The following is a 17,421-nucleotide window of genomic DNA, read 5'->3' on the forward strand; positions in this document are numbered from 1 at the left end:
AAACATGAACACCCCTCTGTAACCAGGTCCGCTAGGAGAGAACTAAAATGTGTCTCGTTTCAGCATCGCTTGGAGTTCGTTCCACTTTTTTGGACCATACTGGCTAAACGCTGTTTCTCAATCACACTTCATACACTCAATACATACGAGCACACAGCAGCAGTGGAGACTCGTCGAGTTGGCTTTGCTCTGGGGCTTCAAGAAAAGCTCCAGAAAAGCCTCAGAGACAGAAAGACTGTGTCAACTCTGATGTCACACAGAACACACACAAACTGCATGACCAATCTGCATCTCTGGAACCACGCCAGGCTGCGTTTGTCTTCGTGACCCAGTTGAGAGTGACGAGTGATGATTCCTATTCAGGGAGAGTCTCATATCCGTCTCTCAGACACAACAACAACAACAACAACAACAACAGCCACAGCGGGGTGTGGGACAAGGCTACAGCTCACTTTAACTCACCAACTGCCAAAGAATTCCAGAACACAACAAGTGTTCTATTTGGTATTTTACCTAGCAACAACACTTTGATTGGCTACAAAATGAAGCATCATCATGTATGCATTTTGGGTGAATAAATTCCACCCTTGGCACTCTAGAATGTTGACAGTTTGGGGCGACTTTATTCACCCTCGGCACTGAATGAGTTAAGACAGCGCTGTCCGACATGGGCCATCTGGAGTAGGTCCACTTCTCCAGCCAGAGTGCCTCTGGGACCCTGACCCGGCCGGGCCGGGCCGAGCTGGCAGGGGGACAGGACAGGACAGGACAGGCCAGGACCGGCCTGCAGACACGGAACCCATTTCCTCATCCCTGCGCTGGTCTGTATGTGTTTCAGCCAGCCAGGCAGGCAGGCGGTGATGACATCAGCGGCTAACCGCTGTCATCTGCCCTCCTGATGAGAGGTGGTGGTGATGGAAGGGAGGGAGGGAGGGAGGGAGGGAGGGAGGGTGAGTGGGAGGGAGAGAGGGTGGGGGGATAGGCTAAGAAGGAGTTTGAGAGTGAGGGAGGGGAGGAAGGAGGGAGGGGGGGAGAGAGACTGGGCAGGCAGTCAGGGGGAAAGAGCTGCCTACTGAAGTCCTGACCGTCAGCCTAGTTCAGTGTTCTGTACTGGGCCAGAACTGGAGTAAAGCTGTGTACTGTAGTTGTGAAAGTTGTGAGTCATTTGAAAAAAGGGGACACTGAAAGGTTCCACCTGCAGTATAAAGCAACACTCAGGGGTTTACCATCATCATTGTGATGAGTAAAGCAGAGTTCAGAATCTTATCACACACACACACACACACACACACACACACACACACACACACACACACACACACACACACAGCATTCTCAAAGTCTCTGCAAAGCTCCCAGCAGTAGAACATTCTCCGGCACAATGGGAGAGAGCAGCAGCCACAGCGACATCACACATCCTTCAAAGACCCGACTGGCATTGAGACCCATGTTTCCGTAGTAACCAGTGTCTGCGTCCCAGAGGCTCTGCTGGGTGGCTGTGAATGGCCCCTCCCCCTGTTGTGAGGCAGTAGAAGCCCCACTCTTTCACAGAGACCGGGCTGTTTACAGCACTAAACACAAGCCCAGCAGGTTTCACTGACCTCTGGATTCACTGGCACACCCTACTGCGGGGTGGAGGGGGGTGGGGGGTGGGAGGGGCGGTGGGGGTGGTGGGGGGGGGCTCCATTCACACAGAATGTTCTAGACTGTTCTGCTGGAGAGAATGGGCTTCTCTGTGCTGGTCCGGTTGCTGTAGAAACGCACACTCACCAGTGCATGACGCTCTCCTGAGTGTCTTTCTCTTCTCCTGAATACGTTCCGTCACAGTTTGGCTGTGTCACGCAGGATCACAGAGGAACTGTTCCGATATCTCAATGTACACATTCGCGGGCCTCGAGTCAACCGAGCGGTCAAGCTTCACGTCAAAACCAACCGAGCAATTGGAAAATCCTGAGGGTCAACCACTAGATGTCACCGTCAGAAATTCCATCCGTTCCACAGATGGAATGCATGAATAATCCTAAACACAACAGAGTCAGACAGCGCCGACGTACCCACCTCAAACTCTCCCTTTGTGTACTTGGCATCAGGAACGCTCACGATCTCGTCATCACCAAACTCAGGAAAGCCCTACAGTGTGTGGGGAGGAGGGGGGGGGAGGAGGAGGGGGGGATTATTGAATAATCCAGTCTCATTTCGTAGGGACTAAAAAACTAAAAACTTAACCTAACCTATCTGGGGTAATTATGAGTGCAATCTTTCAGAGCAGGGCAAACTTGTCATGTCTTACCAAAGGCAAAGGTTGAATATAATCCAAGCAATCTAATAACACAATAATCTCTGGTATATTTACTCTACATATGACAGTATTCCTCTGCAGCCCCTGCGTTAAAGGCTGGCGCTGCAGGAAACCCCTTACGTTGAAGTGCCAGAGCGTGAGGGCAGCGATGACCATGGCCGTGGTGGTCCGGCCCTTGCCATTGGAGCAGTTGAAGACGAAGGCTGAGTGGGAGTCTTCTGCCAAGGTCGTCTTCATGGCCTCCATCAACCTGTCAAAGTCCTGAGGGTGGGCAACACACACACACACACACACAGGCACACACACACAGGCACACGCACACAGGCACACGCACACAGGCACACGCACACGCACACAGGCACACGCACACACGCACACACACACACACACACACACACAGGCACACACACACACACACACAGGCACACACACACACACAGGCGCACACACACACACTTTAGAGCTGGCTATAATCTATCACAGTATCTACACAGAGAACACTGTCAAATCATCACCACACTAAAAGACTATCGCCACAAGACACCAGGATGCTACAAACATCTAAAATGTCTGCTTGATTATAATTACATAAACAGAAGAGAAAGATTTTAAACAAAACTGTGTGTACTGTAGGGATGGTAACATACAGTATTTTCCAACTGACAAATCCTTGAGGCTACAGCAACATGTGATGACAGTCTCCACCACTAGGGGGCACACACAGCTTTATTTTCGCTCCACATGAAAACCTGCCACTGCAGTGCGTCCTCCAAACCTATTTCTAGAGGCAGCTAAATGCTCTCTTTGATTTGAGTGTGTGTTCTTGGTTATACTGTCTGTCTGTCTGTCTGTGTCCGTGTGTGTCTCCGTGTGTGTGTCCGTGTCTGTGTGTGTGTGTGTATGTGTGTGTGTGTGTGTGTGTGTGTGTGTCTCTGTGAGTCTTCACCTCCTCTGTGGGTGCACAGCAGTCTGGCAGGGGGATGCGTTTGTACAGCAGGCCCTGGTGGGCGCTCTTCTGCTGGTTGAAGACCTCCTGGACAGTCAGGCAGCTCTTGAACATCTTCATCTGCTTCTCCTGCTCCAGAGACACCTCCAGCCACTTCTGGGCTCTCTGGATCTCCTCTGCCAGGGCCGTCTCCAGTTTCTGAGACAAGAGGGGCGTATTCAGTCTGAGTTCAGGCACAGCTAATACAAGTCTTATGGCTGGAAGAAAGCCTGGGAGTATTCAGTGGAACTGTATCAATCTATCTATCTATCTATCATCATCAAATAACATGATCAAATACTATGAAACATCTAAGCATACAATCAAATAATGTCCAATCCACCCATGTTGGAATGACGACTACAGTTTAATATTCTTTATGCCACTTCCTGGTATAATATGTATCATAGGATATAAAAGTCATATGAAGTAGTTTTAAAGTAATAGTTTAATGGTTAAATATCTAGCCAACGGAGACACAGCTATTATCCCCATGTCCCCGTTATATAACACACACTATAATATTATTATTATTTATAGTTATTATTATTCAGGTCCCCTTTATATAACACACCGCACATTTCTGACTCGGAGCTACGCCTCGCAACCACGCGATTCGTGGGAATCAAATAATAACGAATACTCAAAGACTCAGTCAATCCACTCCCACTAAGGCCAGGTTTGAGTCGTTGTTATTCCAGGCCTATGTGTGTGTAAGAGCCTGGGGGAGAGGTGCAGTGTGGGGAGTCCCCCTCACCTCTATGTGCTGTGGGTCCCAGGCCGGTACCGGGATGTGTTGTTCCAGACAGGAGGGTTCTCTGGGGGTGAACACCTGCCCGTTGCCCTCCAGAACCAGCTCCTCCTGCAGGTTGACCCACAGCATGTGGCCGTGCTTCCTCTTCTCGTCCGTCAGGTGGGCCAGGACAGCGCCTGTCGCCTGCACACAGTCCACCAGCGTCAGGACGGCCCACGTCTCTCACTGTCTCATAGCTTCGCACCTGCATCTGCCCTCATCTCATCTCATCTCACCTTCAATGAGCATCTTCTCCCCCTTCATCTCATCTCATCTCATCTCATCTCACCTTCAGTATGGGCAGCTTCTCTCCCTTCATCTCATCTCATCTCACCTTCAATGAGCATCTTCTCCCACTTCATCTCATCTCATCTCACAGCATCTCAAAACATCTCATCTTCACTCCGGGCATCTTTACAAGCAATGAGGCTAACTTACTGCCCTGACTAATGTGGTGTATTGCTGTATGAATGATCTGAAAGCCGACAGCAGCATTCAATGTACGGCTTGATTAAAAGAAGCTGATGACGTGTTAGAGGATCAGGGATCAGTGCTGCCGGTTGGTCCTACCTCCGATGTGGGCTGGGCCATTCCGTAGATGGGCATCTTGGGGACTCGTCTGAAGTTGGCCACTTTCATCTCCTTTATGGTGCTGAGGACGTCTGGAGCCAAGTACTCATCAGCGACCTGCACACACACACACACACACACACACACACACACACACACACACACACACACAATCAAACAACAACACATCGCCTGCACCAATATCCTATGAACATGGTGTGGGTGTGTGTGTGTGTGTGTGTGTGTGTGTGTGTGTGTGCGTGTGTGTGTGTGTCTCACCAGCACCCGGGCTCCCTTGGTGACCAGGTCTGCAGGGGCAGAGAGCTCTGAGAGGTCCATGCAGGCCAGTAGCCGGTACACCCACGAGTGGGCACACATCCACTGGCTGAAGTTGGACGCAAAGGCAAGAGGATACTGCAACACGCGCACACACACACACACACATGCACACACACACACACACAAATCACACAGTTAATACAAAATAAAACGTTCATCTTTTCCATTCACTGAGGTGATAATATTGACTCATATCAGTCAAAATGACTCAGAGTGGATCTGTAGTAAACATACCTGTTCGTGAAGGTAAGCATTGAACACTATCAAGTAGAAGTAGCGCTCCAAGCTCTGCATGGCTCTGTGTAGAAAGTAGTCTTTGGTGCTGCTTCCCTGTGAGGGATGACAGAGAGGACAGAGTCAATGCCCACAAACAATGACAACAAACCACAGGCTACGACCGTAGCTGCGCTATCTCTGTTTATACATCTGTGGAAAACTGTTCAATCATTGTTCATGACAAAGTATGATTCAACGGTTGAAAGGCTGTAGCTACAACCATCCATTTTCTTAAGGACGAAACCAGTGAAGTGGTTCTGCCTGAAGGGGCAGAGTGACGAAAGCTGTTTAATGTCAAGTGTTGAGGTGCATGAGGTTTTCATCAGCTCTCCCGCGCAGGCTAACTCCTCCAGGAGAACAAGTTAGAAAAGACATTTCCTGCCTTGTCAGCAGCCCTTTCATCACCACTTCAGTACGACCGCTTCATTCGGGAGGCGTTCGGGGCCGAGGGGGGACGCACGCTGCTTTCAAGTCGCACAGTAGGTAATGCCCAGGACCCGGTGGGGCTAGGTGGGAGCCATGAGCCAATGAGGCTCCAGCGCGGCCACGTCTACGACTACCCCGCCAGTGCCAGAGGATGAAAGCTCAACCTACCGTACCTGGATTTGATAGTCTTCTCCGATCGCTTCCAGCTTCTTCTTGTTTTCGTATATGGCCTCCTTTATATTGTGCATTTCCGAACACAGGGCAATAGCTTCGTCAACCTTGGGGAAACAAGGAGAACGAAGTTTATATTTTTATATAATTTTATACAGTACCAGTCAAAAGTTTGGACACACCTTCACACACGTTCAATGGTTTTTCTTTATTTTTATTATTTTCTACATTGTAGATTAATATTGAAGAGATCAAAACTATGAAGGAACACATATGGAATTATGTAGTAAACAAAAAAGTGTTAAACAAACCAGAATATGTTTTATATTTTAGATTCTAGCAAGAGGTCAAAGTAGAATCGTTTATGTGCTTCTTCTCACTCAGCAATAGTGAGTCTGCAGTACCCCTCACCTCGTCCATGACCTGCTGACCTTTAGGCAGCTTCTTGATCAGGCTCTGGATGACCTGGAACAGTGGCTTGGCTTCCGAGGCTGCAGCCTCCTCAGCTCTGAAAATAACACAACACACAATAAATATGTCAATAAATAGCTACATTACAGCAGAACTGTATCACTGTAGAATTATGAGATTGATTGACAATATAATTGAAATATCTATATTTGATTGAACACATCTCCATAGGTCCGTAGGTTATAATTCCATAGTGAATTCCATACAATTGCATGGTAAGATGTGACAGTTTATAAGTGACAGTCTCGTGGGTTGAGTCCTTACGGCGGTGGTGGTGGTGGTGGTGGTGGTGGTGGTGGTGCTGGTGGTAGCTCTGACGTGCCCTTCAGGTGGTTCATGACCAGGGTACCCAGGATCATGGCCAGGTTGGTGCGCCCAACCCCCACCTGACAGCTGAACAGCAGGGCCGGCAGGGGCCGGGATACGTCCCGACTCAGGGACAGGTTGGGGCTCTCCTGGAAACCAAGCACAGGACACAGAGGGTTTCACTGACTATCAGAGGTTATACTGTGTGAATTTGGAGGACTGCTGCTATTGGAGGTCTGCTATTGGAGGACTGCTATTGTGTTTAGATTAGAAGCATAGTAGCAACACATGGGGTAAGACTACACAAGACAAGAAGGTTTCGGTTGGAATCAGTGTACTGTACACTCTGACTGTGTATTGACAAAGTGCTAATCTTGCATTCTGTTTAGATTATTTTCTGATTCTGTTTATACCGCTATGACTAGGAGGCTAATCCCTTAATGCAGCTGGAATGACATGTCATGGAACTGTGTGGTTATGAATCCTAGCTGCTGCAGCCAACACAACATCCTGTACCATGTGAGATCACAGAAGCCACGGAATTAACAGACCGGAGACCGCCAACATTGACAATTCTATTAAACCCTGACAATATCCGAAACAGATTTTTGTTCATTTGTTTTCACCCCGAAAACAAGGAAATCGTGGTTTGAGCTTCAGCCCCTTTTCAACCACTGAAACAGGAAGCGCAGGAACGCACAGGAAGCCATCACTAGGCCCTAGCAAACACACGCTGCGGAAACTCAGCAAACAGCCAGGAGACAGAAGAGTCCTAGCTAAGCAGTAGACAGACAGGAATAACACTGCCATAACAGAGACAGAAAGAGCGTGCAGCAGGATTTAGTACCACTGATCCACGCTGTACTAGAGAGGAACCTCCTTCCCACCGCAGAGCAGCGGACAGTCTGCTCCCGAGGCAAGTCACTCCAAAAAAGGCGAAACAAGCAACATCCTGTGCAAGGGAAGGGCAAGACGGAAACCAGACCGTGTTGAAAACCCGACGGCCCCGTCCTGCACCCCTGCCAAGAGGCTGACAGGGTGACTCGCAAGATTTGAGGGTTCACGTCATACTCATAACTATTATGATTATTGGTGATTGATGGGGCGCACGAAGTGGAGGAGTCGCGGCGAGGCGCGTTGAAGCGAGGCCACTCTGGCCGTCCGTTTACCTCGCCCTGAGACACTCCAGACGCTCCAACATGTTCCACTCATTAATATCCTTAACGACACATCAAAACAGAACCACGGAGAAAGAAGAAAACCGTCTCTGCGGAATGTAGATCCCCTCACATAAAAACACACACACAGGTATGGCAGGGTGGGATCGGTGGCTCTGTGGAGATCACGGCCCGTGTCTGATCAGTGTACTGAAACCCCCCCCTAATGGACTTGAGATGGACGCGCGGTCTTACCCTGAGAACGCTCACAAAGGCATCAAAGTCCTCCTCGAGAGGGGCTCCCTCCATCGGTAGTGGCAGACGGTGGTACCTTCGGTGTGAGAGAGAGAGAGAGAGAGAGAGAGAGAAAAGTGCCACAGTTAGAAACCCACGTTTCTATTTTGTCAATATTGCCTTCATGCAGGTCAAAACACAGTGCGTCAACGTCGGAGGACATTGACCTCGAGTAAGACTCTCCCTTCTCAAAAGGCATTGGAAGACAAAGTCTAAGGGGGGAGAAAGGATGTAGGGAGTAGAGGAGAGGCTGTTGGTGTGTCCACTGAGAGAGAGGCAACTGTTCAATGCAGTAGAAATCAGAGGACAGGCTCGCTGTAATGGATACATAATGGTACCATTCCTCATTCCATTCCAGGCATTACAGGGAGCCTGTCCTCTGATTTCTACCTCCGCCAGCCTCCCCTGGTTCAACCCTCTTTCATGTTCCCTTTCATAATCTCCTGAGTCTAAGATGGAAACAACATGTGTGTATCCAACAGCCCACCAGGGACCTGTAGAGAAATCACATTCACCCAGGAGATCTGCTCTCTTCAGTACTGAATTCTTCATGCTCCTAACGCAACTCTCCTCTCTAAACCAAGAAACATCTGTAAGTCGAAAGGACATGTTTTTATTTACATCAAACTCTTCTCTATATAGGGGGGGAGGGTGGATCTCTGAGAGGTTCACTGTGATCCAGATGGTTTTGTGGGCCTACAGTCGACGACAGTTGCTATGGGGAATACATTCACATGCCCCTGGAAAAGTCGTGAGCTCCTCATTACATCTCAATAAAAGCGTCTCCCTCCGCTGATCTGATTACAAACAGGATGCTGCGAGTCTCCCCTCCTTCTGAAAAAGCGGCGCGCTCGGCCTTCCGCGCAAACAAGGAGCCCTATTTATTGAATTTGTTTTAAATAGATGTTTTGTAGGGCATTTCTGCTTTTATTGGAATAGAGACAGAGGAGAGATTGACAGGAAGGATGGGTGAGAAAGAGAGAGAGAAAGAGAGAGAGAGGAGGAATGACAATATATGTCGAGGGTCGGAATCGAACCAGGAACCTTGCGTTTTTCTGGTATGCAGCATTAGTGGGTTACGCCATGAAGTGCCCAAGCGGCCCTATTTATGACCATTCAGCACTGCTTATTCTGTCAGCTACGCTCTACGCTCATCTCTACTGCACCACTTCAATTATCGAGAGACAGGGACAGAAGCAGGCAGCAAACAGAGGCTACTAGAGGCTTATGAGGCCATTGTAAGCAGCCTGAGCGGTAGCCTGCTGAAGAGGGACAGAGGTAGCTAGCGACTAGCAAAGGCTAATAAACCCAGTGTGTAACCTCTTAAACAGAAAGCCCTATTTGACTAATTTCTGCCTAAAAACCAGACACAAACTAAACTGCTTATGACATTAGAAATATGATGATCAGATGCAAAAGCAGGATGCCATTTGATAGGTAACACCGGACATTGTGTATGGATATGCTCAGATCATAGTTCAGAATAACATACTACACATGACAAGGAGATAAAGTAAACAATAATCAAATTAATAATCTATCTACACATCCAGGGTGAGCCACCTGTAGAGAGGCATGGTGAACATGGGCCTCTTGTAGACCTCCTCGGTGATGTGGATGTCCTCCTCGCACGTGATGCTGATTTTCTGGGGCTCGTCTTTGAAGTGCTCGATGTCGTTGTAGACGTAGAACATGTTCTCGTTCAGTTGGGCGAAGTCGTGGAGCTGAAGAGCGCAAAAAAAAACAGAGGAAACGCATGAGAGAGTTTATTTACGCAGATGTAGGATACAAACAAACTGCATCTGACTGCATCAGCTGTGCTAAGCTATTAGACACATCTGAGCTACAGACATAGTCTGCACTCTTCGGATAAAAGCGTCTGCTAAATGTCTTAAATGTAAAAAAAAAAAGATGTAAATGAATTGACATTTGGCCGTCATCCTAGGTCATGTGATGAAGTGCATCTTCCCTTCTCCAGCACTGTGACTGCCGATGGCACTTGTTCTTATCGAAGGTTTTACTTACAATGACTGATGTATAGTTGATTCACTTACTTATTTCATTACTTACTTATTACAAATGTTTACTTATTGTAAGTCGCTTTGGATAATAGCGTCTGCTAAATGACTTAAATACCTGTGAGATGTGATGAAAGGGGAAGGTAGTGAAGTTTGAACAGATTTGCAGAAAGTATGAGGGGGACTCGGTGGGGGGGATAATTCATAACCTCGCATTCAGTAGTCAGACATTAAAGTACAGTATAATGTCAGACAATCAACAACGTTATTTCAGAATGTGATACACACAAAAAGTGTCTGATAAATGACTTAAATGTAAAAATAAATAAATAAATAAATGTTTGGGTTGAATATGGGGCCACTCCACCTCCTTTCTGATGCTCAGCTCCAGGTTCTCCACAGACTCCTTCTTGTCCAGCCCGTGGAGGTTCTCATGGAGGTTCTCCTTCCTCCTGGGAGTGTATGGTACAAAGTTGTCCTCCAAGTGGAGAAAAACCACGGGCTCCTCTCGTATGCAGAAGAAAAGAACCTCCTGTTCCCGAAGAAAGAATAAAGATCAGAAACAATATGGCTTCCTATCTGGCCTGCCACTGCCTCCCTCCATCTGAGCCTTTTCCAAACCCGATTGGAAACATTCCGTTGTTATTTGACATGTACCACATGGATCAGGAATTTAGAACGCTCTGCTGTATAATTTTGACAATTTAATTTCGATTATGGTCAGTTTCCAGTAAAACCAGACAGATATTCATTTTCCATCCTTCCACATGACAGGGGATTTCTGTTTGGTTAGCTCCGTGTCTCATAAGCCACAGCCTGGATTTGAGGAGGACTTGACTCCTCAAATATTTACAGAAAAAAAACGGAAGACAGATAGACGCCAGAGGAGAGGCAGACAGAGAAAAGGTACCGTGAGGTTGAAGATTAGAAACCCTGATTAGCGTGACCGTCACACAGCAGCCTACTGTAGGTATGCAAGTGTGAAATGTAAAAAAATATATACAAATACAGTACCAGTCAAAAGTTTGGACACAAACTTGCCAAGAGTGTGCAAAGCTGTCATCAAAGCAAAAGGTGGCTACTTTGAAGAATATTCTGGTTTGTTTAACACTTTTTTGTTTACTACATAATTCCATATGTGTTCCTTCATAGTTTTGATGTCTTCAACATTAATCTACAATGTAGAAAATGATAACAATAAAGAAAAACCATTGAAAGAGAAGGTGTGTCCAAACTTTTGACTGGTACTGTGTGTGTGTGTATATATATATATATATATATATATACACATACACATGTACACATACATATATCAAACCACCAAAACGGTATTCACCTCGTAACCTTCGCCCTGCAGCCTTTGGAGGACCTGTTTGAAACCATTCAGGCTGGGCTGCCCCATCCCGAACAGCGGGTAGCTATCCTTCACCTGGCGGAAGTTGGGCGCCCCATAGCTTCCAGTAGTGTTGAGGACGTCTGCCTTGCTGTACACATCCAGGACCATGAAGTACTCACCCTATGAGTCAACAGGGACATATATGATTCACAATACGCATAATAATACATTGAATTTATCTGGCGCTTTTGAGGAACTAAAGGACACTTGATTCATGTCAGAACATAGGCTTCAGCAGAGGCTTCAGTCATTCATCAGCAGTTGTGAACCCTTTCAGGGCCGTCAGGTGAAACCGCTGATCTGTGTGATCCGTAAACCGAAACTCCAAACTAACAAACAATGGGGGACCTCGCCTGCCTGAAACAGCCCCGTCACAGGTGACCGGGAGATCAAAGGGGTTGATGGGGAGGTGACAACGCTGCGTTCAATAGCGACGCAAGATCATAAAACGACGAATCACAATGCCTCTTTGGGTCCCTCACAACTGGGACGTGTCCGTGTGAAAAGGGGCAGGTTGGAGGAGGGCCACTGTCACAGGGTGTTTGGGCCTCCTCTCCTCATCTACATAGGCTTACATCATGCTGAATAGAATTTATTACGCTAAAAACAGTAGGTTATAAGGTTTGGTTATAAGGCCTATGGTGTGGGGGGGGGGGGGTTTCTTACCTGTACCAGATAGTGTTCAGGCATCGCGTCTGATATCCGACCCACTTTGTAGTTGGTTCTGAGGACGTCATCGTGGATCTGAAATTCCTGTCTGCAGTTATACCTACAAAAACATATATACACACAGTATATACACAGTATACACACACGCCATCTTTTTAGTCAAACAAAACATTGGACGCCCCCCCCCCCCCCCCCCCTGTACATCCCCATTACGTTCACCTGATAAGGTAGCCTATCATAACGACCTGGTAACATGATCACAAACAAACAGCAGCGCAAACAAACAAAACGCTGAGTAAAAAAAAACCTCACCGTGGTGACAGTGATCAAAGAGGATTAACACCCAATTGTAAGAACGTGGATTCGGGAGGGGGGGGGGGGGGGGCTGGGGGGGTAGGGTGGGTGTGTGTGTGTGTGTGTGTGTGTGTGTGTGTGTGTGTGTGTGTGGGGCGGGGGGGGGGGCGTGTGCTTACGTGATGACGACAGGGGCCACCTTGTTGGTGATAATGGACTTGGCCTTGTTGTTGTGAATGTTGACCGTCTGGAAGGAGCTCATGCTGAGCGACTGCCTGCTGTCCGACATCCCGTTGCCATGGAAACCGCCGTCAGTAAGCGGAGGGGGAGGAGCTGCTGCCGCTGCGGGACCCGGTGGTGGCGCTGCGCTGGCAGTTGTACCCATACTCCACAAGCAGCTGAGGACGACGACGCAGAGCAGCGCATTCAGAGACGGGAAGCAAACACGCGCGCGCGCGCACACGCACACACACACACACACACACACACACACACCCATACGTACATACTCAGAGACAGGGACCAAACAAACACACGCAACCACACCACCCACACACACACACAGATTGATGGGCACTTGCATCCCTATTTTGGGGTGTTACAACCGGTTGAATCTGTGCCACACACTCACCAGAGGTTAGTCTATATATATATATATATATATATATATACACAACCCTGTATATATATATATATAATGTATATATAAATCACAGATGTTTATGTAAGTCTATGTAAACCATTTCATTAAAACCCAACACTCAAAATGATGCATCAAAAGCACAAATATTCTCCTGACAATACTATTAAAAGACACAATGAGGCCACGCAGTTTGCCTTCCTGTTATCTTATCACCGCCATTCTCATAAAAGGTCCAGTCTCACCATCAACCACATGTATGACCGAGAGATCCTCCTCCCCGGCAGGTGAAAGGTTAAGTGTGGATGCATTTATATGTTAATTATAGCTCACTTGATGTGAAGCATTCTGCCTTCCGCACAATCCAGGCAGGCGTCTCCACCTCCCCCTGAGTAAACAGGGGCTTTGCACTGAGCTCTGCAGATAAACAAACCAGCCAGGCTCCGACAAGCTACAGAAGCAGGGGCCAGGCCAGGCCAGCCCCGCTCCTACAGAGACACACACACACAGACACGCTCCTACAGAGACACACACACACAGCCACGCTCCTACAGAGACACACACACACAGCCACGCTCCTACAGACACACACACACAGACACGCTCCTACAGACACACACACACACACAGCCACGCTCCTACAGAGACACACACACATAGCCCCGCTCCTACAGAGACACACACCCACACACACACACACAGCCCCGCTCCTACAGACACACACACACAGACACACGCTCATACAAACACACACAGACACACGCTCCTCCAAACACACACACACACAGCCACGCTCCTACAGAGAGACACACACACACACACACACACACACACACACGCTCCTCCACACACACACACACAGCCACGCTCCTCCACACACACACACACACAGCTGGCCTGGGACCAATAGCTGCTCCATCCCCCGTAACACACACACAGAGACAAAGATGCAGACAAACACACACTCAGATACACACAAAAAAACAGACAAAACACACGCACGCAGGCACGCACGCGCACACGCAATCCTACTTCTAACCCCGGGGTGTGTGTTCAGTTCAGAGAGAAGTGGGATATAGACAGGGAATCCAGGATAAAGAATATAACAAGTCATAGCACAGCTTCAGTCAGCACAGCCTGAAAGGAGGTCTGTCTGTCTGTCTGGCCGTGGCTTAGAGAGTGTCTCTGTATGATCTCCAGGCTTTGAACGAGCCCACTCATTCTGTGAGGGGATTGGTAACAAGCCGACTGGTGAGTCACTCATGCTTTCCTCTTTGTTGTGCCTGGGAGTGAGTGAGTGGGCAGGTCAGCCTTGTGTGGAGGGCAAGGACTCACTTCTGGCTTTGGTAGAGGGATTCTCTCTCTCACACAGGCTCGACAGACGACAGACCAGTTCATACTGCAACACATCTCTGTCATTCCCATGTGGCTGATTGTTGTGGATGGCCAGAAATTGTTTCAAATCAATTAAGTGGAAAAATCAGAAAGGACAGAAAGATATTGAAATGTTGAAGATAAAATGGCTACTTGGTTATAATTGTGGAAATAATAGACATCAAAGAATACAACAGATTTAGCAATAGGTATTCAAATAATGCAACCGAGTAAAATGCCTTTTTTTTTTTTAAATAACTAGGCACCAAATCTACGATGACTTCCAATTTATTTAACAAGCTCTGTTAAACCGAAGCCGTTTTTTTTGTTAAATTTTTAACCTAGATTCAAGATAGACTAGATTCTGAGAGGGAGATGGTGAGAAACAGAGATAGTTACTATTACTGCTTCATTAACATGGTCCTTTTTTGTACCTTTCAGTCATGACAATTACCAGATACACTACAACCAAAAGCTACTCATTTAATACGCTCAGTCTTTGTCCCTAAACTAGATATCAAAAGCGTTCAAGCTTGTCTGTAGCCATGCAGGAAAACAAGCTGCTTTAAAAGACATATCAAGGTCCTTTGTCAAAAGTTGATCTAAGCAAGAAGAATACCATCTTTAGTTCATAAACAAAAGGTAGCATGTTCACATTTCCGAGCTTGACTCTACAGTAGGCTACTACACATTATCTGAAAGATTGTTCCAAACTCAGTGTCGTCACAACCTCATGACTACACGATTCCTGCACTCATTCCTGTTGACTGTCTAGCTGTCAAAACAACAACAAACCACAGTTGACAGCCGCCCTGGTCCGGCAGTGAAGCGCGGTGCCTTACGTCTTAGAAGGTGACCGTTCTGCGGCTCCGTGAGTCCCGCGTCTGCTGACCCGCCTGTTCTCCGCCATGTTCACAAAGTGTGAGAACTTGGCATCACATCCCCGAAGAAAATCTCTCCCCTTTGGATCCCCCTTCTTCCACCCACAGTTACAGGGAAACACCCCTCCCTCCCTCACACACACACACACACACACACACACACAGAGCGCAGAACGCCCCCCTTGCTTGGCACAGACACAAGGCTAGTGCAGCTAGACCTTCTCTCCCGTCCACTCCTACAGCATGTTGGTTTGGTCCTCCCTCCTCCTATCTCCCATTGTGTGGAGGGCTCCACACTCGACCCTCATGCCTCCACAGAGGGGGCCAAGAGGAATAGTCCTACATCTGGCGGCCAGATGGCCCGAGCGGGGCTCCCTTTCACAGGGGACAGACAGTGCACACAAAGACAAAACACAATTGGCTCTTGTACTGTAGTGCAAGCAGCGCATAAAAAAAAAAAAAGACAAGACCAGGAGCTGGACTCCTGAAAAAAGTTTTCTGGAAACACACATTTGTCCAACAATAAACTCTACTATCCGATTGTAGTCAGTGTTCTGTATCATTAACATTATTCTCATAGTTTGGAGAAACATGACCATTCCCTATAATGACTTGACCATCCAGCTTACAGCAGTCAGTATTGTCTCAGTTGGACTAAGCAGCATAAACTCTGTATATCCCCAGTAAATGCAGGGTTGTTCGACAAAAGAGCAGATTGAGATTGCGTCTGAATGACCAGAGGACAATTAACAATGTCCACCTTCAAGACTCCTGAGGCCCCTTCCCTCAGGCTTCTTCTTCTGACCTTAAGACCTTTACCTTTTCTTGGCTCCGAGAGCATAACACAAGTAGCATTCCTTACAAGATGTCCAACAGTACAGAACTGTACCATCTCTACCCAGTCTTTCCTCACAATCCTATCCTAACTCAAAAGCAACCTTGCTACTTCTTGTATAAACCTCTGCACCATTCAGGCGAACATACAGCACGATCTGCTCCAAAACAACAAAGGTTTGAAGCCACTGTGGCTTTAAGGGAATGTAATCAGCAGGTTTCCTGTGGTGACCACAGACATGCTATTGTACCGTACAGTACATGCACGAGGCAGAGTGTCCCTGTATGGCTTCTCCACAGCAATGTAAATCAGTAAAACACAGCACTGACAAAGGCAAGCATTCTAACGTCCACCCTTTCCTCACCACTCACTACGGTGCCTTCATGCCTTTCGATGTGAATGTAGGCCATGCCTCTTGCGATGGGGGTTTAATTTACAGTCCCTTCGGGTCTCCTTTAATTGACATTTCCTGAGAGGGGCCTTCTGTGGCCGTTTATAGCCTCCCAGAAGAATTCACATGATGTAGTGGCATGATATTTTCACCAGAAGTGGAGCGAATCCTTTGAACTCAAAGGACGGACAGTATCGCGTGCTTCTGGGTATGCGGCTAGGACCCGGACCCCTTATCTAACTGTGGTGGACCCTGTAGCCTTCCACAGGAGAGAGGGGAGGGGAGGGGAGCAGATCACCACAAACCGGCCCACTTCAACCCTGCATTTGTTCACTGGCCCTCATCAATTTAAAAGCATATGATCCGTGTTTTACTGTAGGAGCCTCTGCTTACATCAATCCTATGCTTATAAATCCATGTGGGGGAACGAGAACAAGTGTACACTTAAGGGAAAAGGGTGGAGAATGGGACACAGACAGCCAGCCTGGTATGAAGGCCAGTGGGTGGCGAGCAGGCGGGTGGCTGGGGTGGAGGCCTCAGTAGAAATAGCCCTGAGTCATAAACATCCTCTTGGAGAGCCAATCGGGACAGCTCATCGGAGGGCTTGTTTCTTCCACATCCTATCCAGGGAGCTACGGCCACGCCCTTTACACCAATAAAACCCAGGACAAAACTGCGTCTTCCTCAAACAGAGGAGTGAAAATCATCATCAGGGGGGGGAGGCGTAAAGTGGAATTGAAGCACCGTCATAACAGCAAGACAGATCTGACTCGATAGAAGTGCGGGGGCGTGTTTGCAAAACAGGCTTCGGTCCTCCTACCCGAACCACAACCACA

The 17,421-nt window shown here is 47.8% G+C and overlaps 1 protein-coding gene across 1 annotated transcript in view; it reads right to left on the minus strand.

The window, feature by feature from the left end:
- The window catches only part of pald1a (phosphatase domain containing paladin 1a), a 45,770-nt gene extending 30,392 nt beyond the window's left edge, over window positions 1-15,378 (minus strand). Inside the window, exons 1-17 of the mRNA XM_083687328.1 lie at window positions 15,321-15,378; window positions 12,644-12,862; window positions 12,168-12,270; window positions 11,442-11,621; window positions 10,473-10,637; window positions 9,651-9,811; window positions 8,049-8,124; window positions 6,595-6,785; window positions 6,271-6,367; window positions 5,862-5,966; window positions 5,221-5,316; window positions 4,927-5,061; window positions 4,648-4,764; window positions 4,042-4,221; window positions 3,246-3,443; window positions 2,420-2,560; window positions 2,059-2,130 (exon numbers count right to left, since the gene is read on the minus strand). Of these exons, the coding sequence (XP_083543454.1) occupies window positions 2,059-2,130; window positions 2,420-2,560; window positions 3,246-3,443; window positions 4,042-4,221; window positions 4,648-4,764; window positions 4,927-5,061; window positions 5,221-5,316; window positions 5,862-5,966; window positions 6,271-6,367; window positions 6,595-6,785; window positions 8,049-8,124; window positions 9,651-9,811; window positions 10,473-10,637; window positions 11,442-11,621; window positions 12,168-12,270; window positions 12,644-12,849 (2,223 nt within the window). The 5' untranslated portion in view covers window positions 12,850-12,862; window positions 15,321-15,378. The remainder of the gene's footprint in view (window positions 1-2,058; window positions 2,131-2,419; window positions 2,561-3,245; window positions 3,444-4,041; window positions 4,222-4,647; window positions 4,765-4,926; window positions 5,062-5,220; window positions 5,317-5,861; window positions 5,967-6,270; window positions 6,368-6,594; window positions 6,786-8,048; window positions 8,125-9,650; window positions 9,812-10,472; window positions 10,638-11,441; window positions 11,622-12,167; window positions 12,271-12,643; window positions 12,863-15,320) is intronic.
- Window positions 15,379-17,421: the final 2,043 nt, after the last annotated feature.

This window comes from Argentina silus (assembly GCF_951799395.1).
Source record: "Argentina silus genome assembly, chromosome: 16".
Classification (NCBI taxonomy): domain Eukaryota; kingdom Metazoa; phylum Chordata; class Actinopteri; order Argentiniformes; family Argentinidae; genus Argentina; species Argentina silus.